Consider the following 14,435-nt stretch of genomic DNA (forward strand, 5'->3'; position numbering starts at 1 on the left):
AAACAGAAAAATGGAAGAGACTGACATTATTATGGTGGTACTTCAAGTGTTTTAATAGCATTTTTAGCAGTTTCTTACCAAAATATCAGTATTTATTCTTGGGGTACAGAATGATTTTAATGAAAACTTTTAAACCAAGCTCATTGTCTAGAATTAAAAATAAATAAAAAAATTTAGAAATGTTACATGCAGTATCAGGCCTTCTCTTCTAATAGTTTACAAAGCAGAATAAAAAATGAGTATTTGAATTTCCCACATTTTAAAAACTGATCGGAATAATTTAAGTATGCTGACTTAAATGTAAGATATCTCTTAAATATGTATTTTAAAGAATTATAATCCTATTACCATCAGTGATTTTTTTTCCTGTTATTCTTCCTAAGTTCACATTCCTCTTGAGTGAAAGACAGCATAATTTAGCTGAAGAATTCTGAGATGTTTCTTTCAAAGTAACTATCATCTTCTGCTGCTCTATAAAGGGTTGAAGCCACAATCTACCTGAAATTGGTGGTCAGTGTCAGGACAGTTTTTCCTAGTCTCAACAGAGCTGATCAGCTACTTTTATCACTTTTTGAAGGTTTTAACTTCAGTTTCAGCAAGAGCAACCAGAGATGGATTTTGAAAGAGGTCATCCTCTGTAACAAATTCTGAATGATAAAAAATAAGATCAAAATTAAAAAGGCTTCTTTTCAAAGGATGATCATTGTACTAGATCAGCTTAACTAAAGAGGCTTAGAAGCTAATGAGGCAAAATGAAGTACATATTGAAGATACAAAACAAGGGAGAAAGGAAGGCGAGTTTGGAAAGCATATACTAAGGAGACTGGAGTATTGTTAATCTGACATTTAAAAAAACTCTTTAAGCTGGTTTAGAAATCATACTACCTTGCTGAGCTCTTAATTTGCCCCGGGTTTCTGATGGTACTTTGCATCTTTAAGCTTTGTACCTTATAACCTTACGGGTTGGTAACTTTTTGAATTGAAAGCTGGTATTTTTGTACAATAAAGCTTGAGGCTTGAAAGCAAGGAGAATGCAGACAGACTAGGCAACAAAGGGACTTTATGCTATGAGTACTGGTCTGCAAAAAAGAATAGAAGAAGAAAATAATTAAGAGGGAAGAAAGCAATCTATAACAGATTCAGTTACTCCAGCAAAACAAAGCAGCTGATAAAACAGCTAGCCCAAGACTTCCTCATGACTTTGCAATTCTCTAGGAAAGGATTATTTTTTTAGCTCTGTGATGAAGTGAAAGAAGCACTTTTTAAGATGATCAGAATTAACAGTTAAGCGCTCCTTTTTGAGACGGGTGAATTAGAAAGAAAAAAAAAGAGTCTACATCAGATGTTGGTTAAATTATCATTTCCTGGCAAATGGGTTTAGGTGTCTTTTCAGGAAACAGACCCAGAGGCAGAATTGTGGTCCTAACAGCCCAGAGGGCATGCATATGGGATGTGGAAACATAAGTTTAAATGTCAATCTAATTAATATTTAAGTAGTTTATTCAAAGGGGAACAGCTTCAATAGAAAAGAATGCCTGAGACTCCCGTGAGTTGGAAAATTATAGAATCATAGGATATGATAAAGGTTATGATATGTATGACGGATGAATTATGTATGTATGATATACATTCTATGATATGTGTGATAGAATACAAATTGGTAAGGGTTGTTTCCAGCCCCTGTTCTGAATGCAGCAGGAAGCCAGGTCTGCTCCCACAGCGTTATCCACGGCACTGCTCTGCTGGCGTAAGCGGTGCCCAACTCCTCCTAGGACGTTAGATTAGCAGCTGGGATTTTTGTAAACTAGATTCAGGAAAGGATTTTTGTGAACTGGGGAAAAAAACCCTGCTTTCTGAGGTGGATTCAGAAAACCACGGATGTTTCGGAGGTGGCTGAAAATGCCCTTCCTCAGAGCGACAACCGGGCCCGGGTGGGAAGGGGATACAGCGAGGGCAGCGCTGCGAGGAGCCGGGCTGCACGAGTGAAAGCGAAACAGGCGCTTTAATGTCGGTAACCCGCACTGCTGAGCCCTGCAGGAGGAGGAGGAGGAGGAGGAGGAGGAGGAGGAGGAGGAGGAGGAGGAAGGCCGAGGCAGGAAGGGGAGGGGGAAGGGCCGCCCTGCCCCCCACCGCCTCCACTGCGCCAGCGCCGCCGGTTGCCGGGCTAGCTGACGTCACGCCCCGCAGCGGCGGCGATTGGCCGGTCGGAAATTCCCCCCCCCCCCCGCCCTCCCCTCCCCTCCCCGCCGCCCGCCCCCGCTGGGGCCGGCAGCCGGCGGGGCCGGGCCTGGCGCCTTCCCTCCGCGCCCGGCCGCTGCCGCCGCGCCCGCCCGGCCACGTCCTCGCTCCTCGGCCGCCCGGGGGTCGCCATGGGCCGCCCGCCGCCCGCCCCGCGCCGCCGCCGGCTGCCGCTGCTGCTGCCGCTGGCCCTGCTGGCGCTGCTCCTGCCCCGCGGCCGCGCGTGGGACAGCGGCGACCTGGAGCTCTTCGACCTGGTGGAGGAGGTGCCGCGGAACTTCTACGACTTCCTCGGGGTGCAGCAGGTGAGCGGGGGGACCCCCGGGCACCCCTCCGGGCGCGGCCCCGAAGATGGCCGGCTGCCCCCCCGGCCCCTTCCCCCCCGGGGGCTCCGCTCCCTGCCCGGGAGCTCTGCCTCGGCCCCCTGCAGCCCCGGCGTGTGGTGTGCCCGCAGCCCCTAGCTTGGGGATGGCTTTTAGATGGTGGCGTTCACTTCTTGTGCCTTCGGGTTGCTGTGCCTGGGCTCCGCATCTGCTGGGCAACGCTCGGGAGTATCTCACAGCGATCGTTGCGCACCTTCGGGTAGTTCTTGTCCGCACAAAGTCACCACAGGCACCGCTCTTCCGAGTGCTTTTATCCCAGGTTCCTTGTTGCTGGCCTCGCTGCTGCTCCATGTCTTCAACTTGCCTGCCCTGGAGCCCACCTGATGGCCTTCCTTTCCTGGGCGCTCTGTTCTGCGTGCGCAGCCTTGCTTCATCTCTTCTTACACATCTTAGTGATCTTCTGGTCGCTTTCTCCAGGCAGTATTCCTCTCCTGAAGAACTAATTCTTTATATTATTCTTACTCTACTGCTGTCCCCAAAAGACACTTCATTCTTAGCTTCTCGCCTAGCACCTCTACATTGTGGTGGGTGATCCTGCTGTTCTAATAACTTCTTTAACTTTAAAACCTGTTCCCTGTAGTCCTTGTCATTACTGAGAGTAAGGCTATATTCAGATGCATTTCATTAGGGCCTCCCCTGCAAGGAGAGGGGAGGTGTCTGCACCTGTAAGGGTCCTGTTCTGGAAACTACCAGCTGTGCTTGTAAGATGGTGGCTGGGAGATTCTGAGTCTTTCATCTCTTTTTGTTTTACTTCTTAAGCCTCTGGTGTTAAATACGATGGAATATCATCATATATATACCACAGCAAATACTGCCACGCAAATTTCACTTTCATGAGCCTGAGCGTTTCATTTTTGAATCCTGAAAGGCAATTTTAGTGTTTAGGTAATGTAGGGATACAATTTTTTGTGTTTTGATTAGTGATGTTCAAATCAGATGTTCATCTTTTTGTTCATATCCTGCACAGACCTTTTGTTTAGGGCTGAATCTGTACCTTGCACAATAAGGTTATCAAAATATAACGTTGTGAACTAGCAGAGCACTTTCTTACTAAACATCACGCTTCAGCTCGGGCACTACATTACTAGGAGATCATAATGGAGAACTTGAATCTCCTGCAGTGTGCAAGCAGAGGAAAAAGTTGAGAAAGCTGTACAGGTTTACAGGTTCTTCCACGTGGCATCCTCTCCTGCTGCTTGCTTCTCCAGCTCTGGCCTGTCCCAGCGTTTCAGACGAGGCACCGAAGTAGGGCTCTGACTTGGGCCGACTCGTGAGGTCGCTGCGGTGGTTTGGGTTACCGTGTCCAGAATGTGACTGGTCTTGTAATGGGGTCAAGGAAGTGCACAAATGTCAGGTATTTTGTGCTCTGCCTTGGATGCCTTAACACAAAGCTGCCCTTTACCATAATGTCTCTGCGTTCTGTTTGCGCGTTTCTTCAGGTTTTCTGCTGTTTTCTAGAACTATGACTCAATGGAGTTAATTTACTGGTTATTTTGTATGTCACTATTGTTTTAGTTGGCATGGCTTTGACTACAGTGCTGTGATTATCTTGTAGTTCTGGTGCTGGTGTTTCCATATGCTCAGGTGTTTTTCTTGGGGTTTTCACACAAGAGGGACAGAGACTGTGTGAATATGGCCTTTGTGGCTGTGTCTTTGGACTGTTTCACAATCTCTCATTCATCAAAGCTTGTTGTCTTTTTCCCCCTGTCTCCGTATTCCTCTGGTATTCATTGGTATTCATTGCCTTGTATTGTGTCTTGATAATCCCTTCCCCTATGTATTTATGGGAGAGGGAGATTCAGAGCAGGATGTAAGTTCCATGTCTAAAATGCAGATGCTCAACAGCGCTTATTAGCAGCAGCATATCAGGCCGCCAGATTTCTCTGGACGTCACCTTGTATTTTTTAAAAAAAAATACAGGGAATGAGTCCAATACTTTCTAAAGGCATTACAGCAGCTTAGATCTTGGTAGGAGAATTGTTGTACTGGCATTTTGCTGAGCCTCGCATGCAGTGTCAGAAGCTGCTGTTGACCTCAAATGACAGCGTGACTGTGGGAAGTCCTCTAACTCTCTCGTGTACTTTGATGAAGCATCTGGCTGCTGGATTTTCCACTGGAATTGGAGAGAAATGATGATTTTGGTTGCTAGTCCATACTCACTGAACTGAGGGTTTTGTATTTTGCCTTTTCAATGACCTCGTGGCATTGCGCTGGCAGAGCGTTAGGTTCAAACGCTACTGCTGTCGTGCTTTCCAGCGTCGGTGGCAGGGATGTTGGAGGATGTTATAATGAAAATGAGTTTTGTTGTGAAAGTGGGTTGACAAAGAGTAAGATTGTGACTTAGTTATTCTAATAACCGTGCTTAGTGCTTGAATTCAGGGAAGAGTTGGCTGAGAAATCTGCAAGGGTTTGCGGTGTTTGAGGATGGAAGCGGCCTCTGGAGGTCATCTTATCCAGCATCCCAGTTGAGTACTAGAGGAAGAAGTATCTGAATGTGATGCAAGGACACAATCTATCTGTTAAGCCATTGGATCCATAATAACGTACCGTTTATAAAGGAGAGTTAAACTTAAGATTTTTTTCTACTGCCATTTTGAGCAATTCCTAAATTGCTCTACCTTCCTATTTCTTTGGTTGTGCTTAAATTGATGATGTGATTAACTCGAATGGCTCACTTTAAAATATTACTGTTCTAAAGAAGTTTGATCTAGTAAAATGGAGAGATTAAGATAACCTTTGGCTTGAGAAAAGATTACATTTCCATGTCTTCCAGTTCTTTACCGAAGTTGCGTTCAAATGAGGCAAGTTAGAATCATAAACTCTTGACAGATCAGCTGTAATAATCGCGCCCATAATCACTTCAATATGGAGAGCTTCAAACTGGCAAAGGGATCAGGACCAGATAGCACTCATCTTAAAACTCAGATGAGGTTGCTGAATTAAACCAGAGACTGTGCAGACTCGGTCATAAAATTACCTTGTTACCTGAGAACGTGAACGTGCAAAAGCGATGTCAACTTTTTGGAAAAATTCCAGGAGGATCTGGGGAACTATGAGCTTGTAGGGCAACAAATGCCCCGATCGAGTTAATTCTATCTGTTACAGCTTTTACTAGCCAATACCTGCATAAATATGGTATGCTCTGGATGAATCAAGCTGGCATCAGCTGCACCCGTGCAACTTCTTGCCAAAGTATGCTGTTGATTATAACTGTGTATGTGGCTTCAAGGGGATTGCCCGCTGCTTTACTATTTTTGGCTCGCTGGAAGGAAGGCACTGCAGGCCTCGGATGTCTTGTGAAACTTCAGGATTTGTTCTAGAATACAAGAGGTTTGATGGAGAGATTTTTAGGAAATGTTGCTTGTTTGCTCGTGTTAACAACGCTCCGCAGCGTGCTGATCATGTGAAGATGTGCTAAAGTGCACGAGCTGTATTGCAAGAATCGAGCAGGGCAGGGCGGTGTGCCTTGTATCAGTTGGGACCAAGGAATCTCTGAATGAGGCTTTGGCTTCTGCTGGCCATCAGATAAGGGAACAGGTTTGTATTGTAAGTTCTGCTGGGCCCAGGCTGTGTATGAAAGCAAACAAAGTTTCTCCAAGCATCCTTTGAAGTGGTAGAAGAGGCCCTAGGACCTCAATTTCCTGAGGAAAATTTAACGCGTGGTTGCGACTTGGGGGCCGACACTGTGGATAAATACATAGCCCCTGAAAATATTGAGTGCCTTCTTTAGTATCAGTGTATACCTTCCCTGTGGCATGTGAGTTTTATTTTGAACAAGCTTAATTCCCGTGACTTCACTGAAAAAGCTAAGCGCTGCATCAGCGTCACTGCTTGGCGGCGGATTTGCTCGATGACGGTGTAGTGCCAGGTCAGAGCTGCAGCCTGCGAGCTCCTGGCGTGTTAGCAGTTCCCAGAAATTGCAAGATGCGAAAACCAAGGAGTCGGGTTTCCTTGGCTGCGAGAAGCCACGACGCCTCTAGACGAGCTGGAGGTGTTGGGCCAACGGGCCCCTTCAAAGGCCGCAGGAACAGAGAGGCTGTGTGCGCCCTAGCAAGTGGTGCAGTCCGGCAGGGCTGTGTCTGCAGAGTGCATCGCTTGGTGCCGAGGCACTGATGCCCACACTGTTTGCGTTTCAGGGAATTTTGTGGTTGAACTCGTTCCAGGCTGGCCGCGTGGGCTCGGTGCCCGCTTGTGTTGAAGCACGGTGGTTGTGCTCCTGGTATGCGTCTTACAGCTTGGTCCTATCTGAAAGGAGCCCAGTTCGGCCCCGCCAGGGCTGCTTCATGGCACGCCGTCAGTGCGAAAAGTAAGGAATTTTGCTTGGCATGTCTGCTCCTTAGCACATCTGTGCTAAGGAATTGAGGTAGATGCACTTCATGGGAAATGGCCTATGCTGGATTTTACCTCTTGCATTGCCTAGTAAGGCAGAACCTTGTCAGAAATGAGTCCCGTGACAAATTACCTGGCTTTTATGATATTACCAGGCATAATGTCAGTCTAAGAAAGCTTTCTCGAATAGGTTCTTGCATAGGGGGTGAATGCTGCGAGTGTGCTGACTGCCGATGTTCGCCGCAGTTCTAAAGCTGCGGATTCACGTGTTGTGTAAGTAAAGTTCCTGGGCATAGATCTGGTAATTTCTTTTCCAGAATGAATGGCTACCTCTGAAACTGTCAGTGTTACATCGCCTGGTGCTGCCTCGGTTCTTGCCTTGTGTGGGTCACTGTCCAAAAAAAAAACCCAACCAAAACGAAAACAAAACAACTAGATAAAACTATTTTTGCTGTAGAGCTTTTGGGGAACTTGAGTACGCAGAGTGGTCCCCTCAGGTGGGAGGAGGCATGTCAGGGAGAGCCACATCTATTCAAGGAATGCTCTCAAGACCTCAGCAAAAACAGCCTACCTGGAGAGGTCTTCTCACTCCCCTGGCTGGCGAAGTGTGTGTAAGCAGGATGAGGTAGGAGAAATAGGAGAGATGCCCAGAAACGGAGCAGTCTGTTTCGTCTTCCTGGTGACAAACTGGATCATGCTCTGAAGACTTATTTTGGTTGTTCCTTCTAACACTCAAGGCTGTTTTCTTCCCTGATGCTTTCTAAGGGTAACGTATGTGGGTGCAGTGTTACTAAAGTCATCTGCAAATGTTTTAGAGAAAAATATTTAGGTTGGTAACGCTGGTTTAGTCTCCCAAGCTTTGCAAGTATTTGATTCAGTGAGATAGAGCTTCACACCCGTGCAATTACGGCAAGACTTACTGCGATGATTGTGTCAAAGCTGTGAACTTTAGGCTTTTCTTATTTTGTTTGTCTTTGCATGACAACTAGGATATTCACTCTGACTTTTGAAAGCCTTGGGCCATGAAGCGCCATGTAGCAGCTTGATGGCTCACTACTTGTGTTGGAGGAATCAAAGCTGCTGGGATAGTGATGAAACATCATGTCTAATGGTTCACATTCTAGATTCTGAAACCTGTTTCAGATTTTCTGCTTCATGTTCAAAATACATATTAAGGGGGTTTAGTAGTTTTGGAAGGGTTAGACTTCAATGCACTGTTGGTCACAGAATCTGGGTTCTACGGCCAAAAAATGAGACGTTGCATCAACTTAAATGCTCCAGTCTGTCAAAAATAATTAACTTCTGTAACGTCCAACTAGGTGGTAGTAGTAGTAGCAGACTTTTATTTGGACAGTGAGAGATCACAGGTATTTCTTGAATCTGCATGTGTCTTTTGGGTGGTGGATGAAAGGAAGGGTTCTTCATAATCTGTTTTTTTGACTTTGGTTCCTGTTATGGCAATTACAGCTGATGCCAGTTGCAGCCAAGAAGACCACCAAACCTAATCATCAACATTGAAGCAGTGATAGACTTCATTGCAGTAGTTCAAACAAAAATAGCAATAAAAAAAAATCCCAGCAAATCGCTTGCTAGCAGCTTTTGCTGTAATTTTGGTTTATTCCACAAAAGTAATTGTGTGGGTTTTTTTCTCAGTATGTTATTTAGACATAACTCTGCATCCCTTCATGCTTTTAAGCTTTCTATTTAAATCTGCTACATTTAAGTTATACGTGGAAGTGAGATTTCCAGCAGTTCTGGAAACTCTGTTTTTCATCAGAAACGTAAATTAATTCAAGTTGTGCAAAGTCAGTGTTGAGATTATTCACTTGTTCACTAGTTTGCTTGGAAGAAATGCCCCAGAGAACCAGTCGTGATACCTGTGCTCAGATTTGTAACTGAGGGTGGAGCGGGCTGTTGGATTTTGTATTTATTGTTTTTAACAGTGCTGAACTTTCAGGTAAGCTGCTGCTACTTTACGTAATGTGTTGTGTAAGTGCACTGACAGGTATCGTGTATGAATAACGTTCCCTGATGTTTTTGTTCATGGTTGCAGTATTTTAAAATGATTGAGAAGTCTAGGCTTGTAAAACTTACATTTTCCAGTAAAATGTGTTTTCTGTATTGTCTTCTACTGACTTCTTGCTTGGATATTGTCCAAGGAAATCTATTTTTGTTTCTGTTGTTGTTGTTGTTGTTGGTTTTATTACTTTTGTTTTGCTTTGATTGTTGTTGGCTCCTTTCTTAAAGACATGAAAGTGTTGCAGAATTTGCCATTAGCGGTAGTTTCAGACATTTACTGATAGCTTTCCTTGACAACTCAGTCGTGTAATACTTTTCTGATTTATTTCAGATTATTTTTCTTCTTTCTCGCTGTGCAGAGGGATGTGTAGCAGGGAACCCAAGGGAGCTAACAGTATGCAAAAGGCTGTGGAAGGGATAAAATAAGGAGTGATGATTTATTTATTTGTTTTGTCTGCAGCAACAATAATGTTTTAGCTGTTCTTCTCTTGCTCTCTGTGCTTTCCGCTTTGCTAATCCTTTAAGGATGTGTCCATAATAGCTTGGTCTTCAAATTGTGGAAATAAACAGTGTGCTATTATTTTAGCTCCTGGAAGTTCTGCATTTGATTTGCAATTGGTTGAGTGACCAATTTGTTGAGGGGGAATGGTAGGTAACCTGTGCTGATGGCTTCTGCCACTTATACACGGCTCTGTGTTTTACGTTTGTCTTGAATTCGTCTCCTTTGCTGCAGTTCTCCCATATGGGACGGTGTTGACCACCACATCAGGACTCGTGCCATCTCACCCCTATGTTATGGGAGGGGAGGCGGCTGTATTGCAGTGGAGTGTCTGAAAAGCACTGCGGTTTGAGCAAGCTACCCCATCAAAAATACCCCAAATCATTATCTTCCTAAAACGTCCCATGAACGTGATACTGGGGTGAAGACTGGAAATGATTGTAGTGCGTTTACTTCTTCACGGCTTGCAGCCAAACCGCCTGGGACTCCACAGGCAACCCTGGTGCGAGTTGTGGCTTGGTTGTTTGCTAATAGCAAGTTCTGCTCATGCAGCTGGAATGGGAAACACTGTGTATTTGTCTTATCTGGACTGCAAAATATTGAATACCTGATCAAGACACAGTTCTGTCTTGGCTGAGAAATCAGTTTCAGAAATCAGCCTAGTCCAGTACTATCTTTTCTGGCCACAGTATTAATTTGATCAGGTCTAGCCAACTGTCACGTAAGGCCCTCATACCTCCTGATAGCAGGCAGGATAACCAGTACCCTGATGGTGGTGGGATACTGTTAATTCAATGGCAGTGTCTTAATTTGTTAGAAAAAAGTATGGAAGCTATGGGAATGTGTCTTACATATTCCAGAAGTGAAGAAACTCAAGTTTTACAGCTTTCTGCTTGCTTTAGGACAGGAATTTAAAAAGATACCATGCCCCTACTGATAGTTCTCTAAATATCAGACAGGTTTTCTTTAAAAGTTCTTCTTTGTTAAAGACCTGAACTCTGAGGGAAGCAAACACAAAGACGACAAATGAAATTATATCTTAGAAAGAAAACAAGACGTCTGTATTCAGTGTTAAGTGGTGCTTATATTCACAAATATATTTGCATGAGAAGTTGAAAAACAGCAACCTGTGCAAGGGCACTTATAAAATGGGACACTTTTTTTTCTAGACTTCAAATAAAAATTCAAATAAATACTAAGATATATTTTGTACTGAAATATTTAAAACGTCTCAGTTTAAAATATGACACAACATCAGGATTAAAGTTCTCTATTATTAAGGTGGAATTTGTACCTCAAGTGTATTTCTCTCTAATTCTGTCCCTTTTACAGGGAGAATGAGTAGCGTGTATTTAAATACAAAATGTTCAGGTAACATGACAAACTTACAACTTCAAAGGCTTCAAAAAAGGCTCAAAATTAAACGTTGTGGTTTTACCACAAAACTGAGATAAAGCTAAGGCATGTGTGATAAAGATCAGCTGCAATACTAAATGATGTTTAATTGCAGTTATGCATTTCAGTTTGCTGTCACACTATGACAAATTAGAGCCTAATCAGGACAATCCTAGGTCCAACTGTTAAGGTAGCTCAAACTAAAAAATGTTCACTGACACCTCTCCTGTGAAACTGTCTGATCTTAAGACCATCTGAACTCTGCACCGAATACCTACAAAGCTAGACTTCCCAGAGGGTGCAGCCCCATGTAGTCTTCCATTACCCCATACTGATTATTGTTCCTTTGGGTTCTCAAACAATCTCTCGCTCTTCAGCAATGCAGATGACAGCAAAGAGCCAAGTCTACCCCAAATTCGCATACCTTGGCATTAGTCAAGGTGCACGCACAGCATGGAAGCAGAAGGTAGGATTAGATCCAGGGTTTAATTATTTTAGGTAATACCCAGAAGTATGAGTATCTCAAGCAACTCTCTTTAGCAGAAAAAGAAAATTGATTGTACACTAAAGAACTATACTAAACCCTTGAAATACTTTATTCAATACAACTTCTAGCTTTCATATGCTAACTTACAGTTCCTGCATTTCAACCAGGTTCCCTGGTGTGAGGTTTATTTTGGTAAGTTTTAAAAACTTGTAGAAGTGATGGTGTATCATAAAACTGCCACGTCTTTTTCCTCAACAATTCAAGGCTAACATTTGATAGAAAATGAAAATTGAAGTTTTCAGTGATTTATATAACCAAAAAAAAAATAAAATCTTATTTAAGCCAACAGGAATGATCAGTGACATTACTAATAAGTGGCAACATCAAAACTGGGAGACCTCGAGTAAAATAAATAATCTCATTGTTTCCAAAGTGATAAACTTCAGAACATCACAATAAGAAGCTTGCTTAGGAGTTGATAAACCCACAGAACTACTAGGGCATAATGATCATTGGTCAAAAGGGGTGGGGAACAACTCTGCATTAACCTTAACTCAAGCAACAGTACAAACCCAAGGCCTCCCAAGGACCTTCTGAAAAGACAGCTACTGTCCAAGTCTGAGATGGTACAGAGTTACTGCTAGTTACTGATGCAAAGTTAACAGAAGCAGATGGTACTGAGATATTCTGAAGGAATTTGAGAATGTAAGAGGCCTGAGCTCCCAAGAAAATGTGTGTAATCATACATGAATAACAGTAGAACAAGAAAGCTGCATTAATAGCAGCTATTCTTTTAAGTAATCGATGAATAAAATGACAATTTGGTTGTTTCTGTGCCAGTTCCAGTAGAATTGTTTAAATATGCAGCTAAAAAAATGTGTGGACTACTTCTAATCTGTTAATACACTTTTTATTTGCCAGAGCAAACTAAAATGTCAAACTGCTTGTCTTTTCAAAACTTCTTTATTTCTTTAAATATAATCAAAAGCAGGATGCTAGCTAGGGAGTGCTTGATGACAAAAATGTAAAAAGTTTCATTTGGGAATAAAGCTACAGCCATGCGGTTGGTTAACTTATTTCATGAGTCTTTCCTGTTGGAGATGTTCAAGAGATACCAACACATTCTTTGCAGTAAACAGGTCAAGAGAAGCTAATTCAACTTGAAGTAAATATACAGGCATGTTACACCTAACAGGTAAATCAAATGTTAAGGCATTGCCAGGATGATGGCTTTCACTTGAGGTCGTTGTTGAAGGAAATTCATGTACAAAGCTACAGACCTGCAGGTGAAGGAGGTAACCCAGTACTGGGGGGAGGACACAGCAAACTGTGCTGGCAGGGAGCTGGTTCCCATCTGTACCAGTAAACAAATGAGAAGAGATCCTGAGAGCTACAGCCCAGGAAGTCTGACGCCCATCCTTGCTAAAGGCACTGGGGTCTATAAAAATAAAGGCCCTGGAGCCAGGATATGCTCGGTCTGTTGGAAAAGACGCAGCGTGGCTTCTGCAAGGAGAAACCCTGCCTCACCGACCCACCAGAGCCCTGGCGTGCCCCTGTGAGGGCATGGAGAGGGGATCCAGCAGGCACGGGGCGGTCTGGTTTTGCAAAAGGCTTTGACAAGGTTCCACACCAAGGGTTATCCAGGAAACTAACTTGCCACAGGATGGGGCGAGGGAGTCTTAAAAGCACAAGATTGATGAGCAGGACACAAAAAGCAAGGTTTAATGGCCAGTTTTCAGGGCGGAGACTAGGCAGCTGAAAGGTCTCCTGCCGGGGGATTGGTGCTGGGACTGGCTGTATGCAACACTTTCAGTGACAAGCCGAAGAGCAAAGCACCCGGTGAAATCTCAAAGTCCACAGCTGATGCTATACATTTTGGGTAGTTAGATACTGTGAGATTAACTTCATTCATTGTAGGTAAGGGTAAGGTGACAGGCAAAATATATATAAAGCCATAGTTACAGAGCAGATTGTAATTATAAACCACAAAACGATCTTAGATGCTGCTGACAGCTCTCCAAACCCAGTGCAGCAGCAGCTGGTTGAAGGGCGCCATCAGGAACGCACCCCCTAACATTACTGATTAAAAACCGGGGAGCCTGAGAAGTGCAGGGAAAAACTGGGTTGCAAAACAAGGCTGGGTTCACATGTTCTCCTCACGTAACACCATCGATTGCACTTGGCTCTATTATTTTTGCTTAAGAATCAAATTTAAGGGTCACCCGGTCAGGAGTGTATACATAGGAAACCAAGCAGAGCATCCAGGATTCCTGGAAGGCATCCAAAACAAGGTAAAGCTATTCAGCTTTCTTAATTGCTAGTAACACTAAAAAAAAATCCATGATTTCTAAACTGATACATATTTATCCAACTATAAATCCTCATCGGAAGGCACGCTGAATGGCACCACTGAGGAAAATATACTTATTTCCTTTTTAAATTGATGTCCCCAGTGATCAGAGGAATATGTAAGTGCACAGAGGTAGTGATCTTCAGCCAGTCAATCACAGGGCCCTGCTAGTCCGTCAGCTACCTGCTATCTCTTGTGCTTAAATCTAAGTTCACTAACCGATGGTCTGCACCTCTGCCAGAAATTAAGGTGTCTGGACATTGTGGTCCTTTATAAGTAAGAAAGTTAAGTATAAAGGTGTAAAAGGCAAAAATCCCCATGATTCAGAAAATTAGCGGATCGGTAACTCATTGACAGGCTAGTCTCTACCTGACCGGTAGAGAAGAAGCTTTTGTTTGCAAAATAAACTCAGCTTTCTGGTTAAGTACCTAGTATTAACCAGGAAACACGAAGACCAAGAAGAATTACTGAATGGATTGCTGGTGTGCACTACCTTGGGAACTCTCACTACATAACTGAACATGAATGTACGTCAGTTATACTTAATTTTTAAGTACTTATGTACAGGAGAAGTTTGTTCTTTCACCATTGTAAACTGCAAAACACAACTGACTGGCTGGCACCTTCTATCTGTATTTCAACTGATACGGTCCAACATTTGAATTCACAGTTCTGTTTTGGTCATTGCTGGGTTAGCTTGTACTGTTGAAAAAGTATTGGAGCAGGAAAAAAAAA

The 14,435-nt window shown here is 43.5% G+C and overlaps 1 protein-coding gene across 1 annotated transcript in view; it reads left to right on the forward strand.

Moving 5' to 3' along the window:
* Window positions 1-2,259: 2,259 nt before the first annotated feature.
* The window catches only part of DNAJC1 (DnaJ heat shock protein family (Hsp40) member C1), a 99,258-nt gene continuing 87,082 nt past the window's right edge, over window positions 2,260-14,435 (forward strand). Inside the window, exon 1 of the mRNA XM_048061736.2 lies at window positions 2,260-2,543. Within this exon, the coding sequence (XP_047917693.1) occupies window positions 2,370-2,543 (174 nt within the window). The 5' untranslated portion in view covers window positions 2,260-2,369. The remainder of the gene's footprint in view (window positions 2,544-14,435) is intronic.

This window comes from Anser cygnoides, chromosome 2, assembly GCF_040182565.1.
Source record: "Anser cygnoides isolate HZ-2024a breed goose chromosome 2, Taihu_goose_T2T_genome, whole genome shotgun sequence".
Classification (NCBI taxonomy): domain Eukaryota; kingdom Metazoa; phylum Chordata; class Aves; order Anseriformes; family Anatidae; genus Anser; species Anser cygnoides.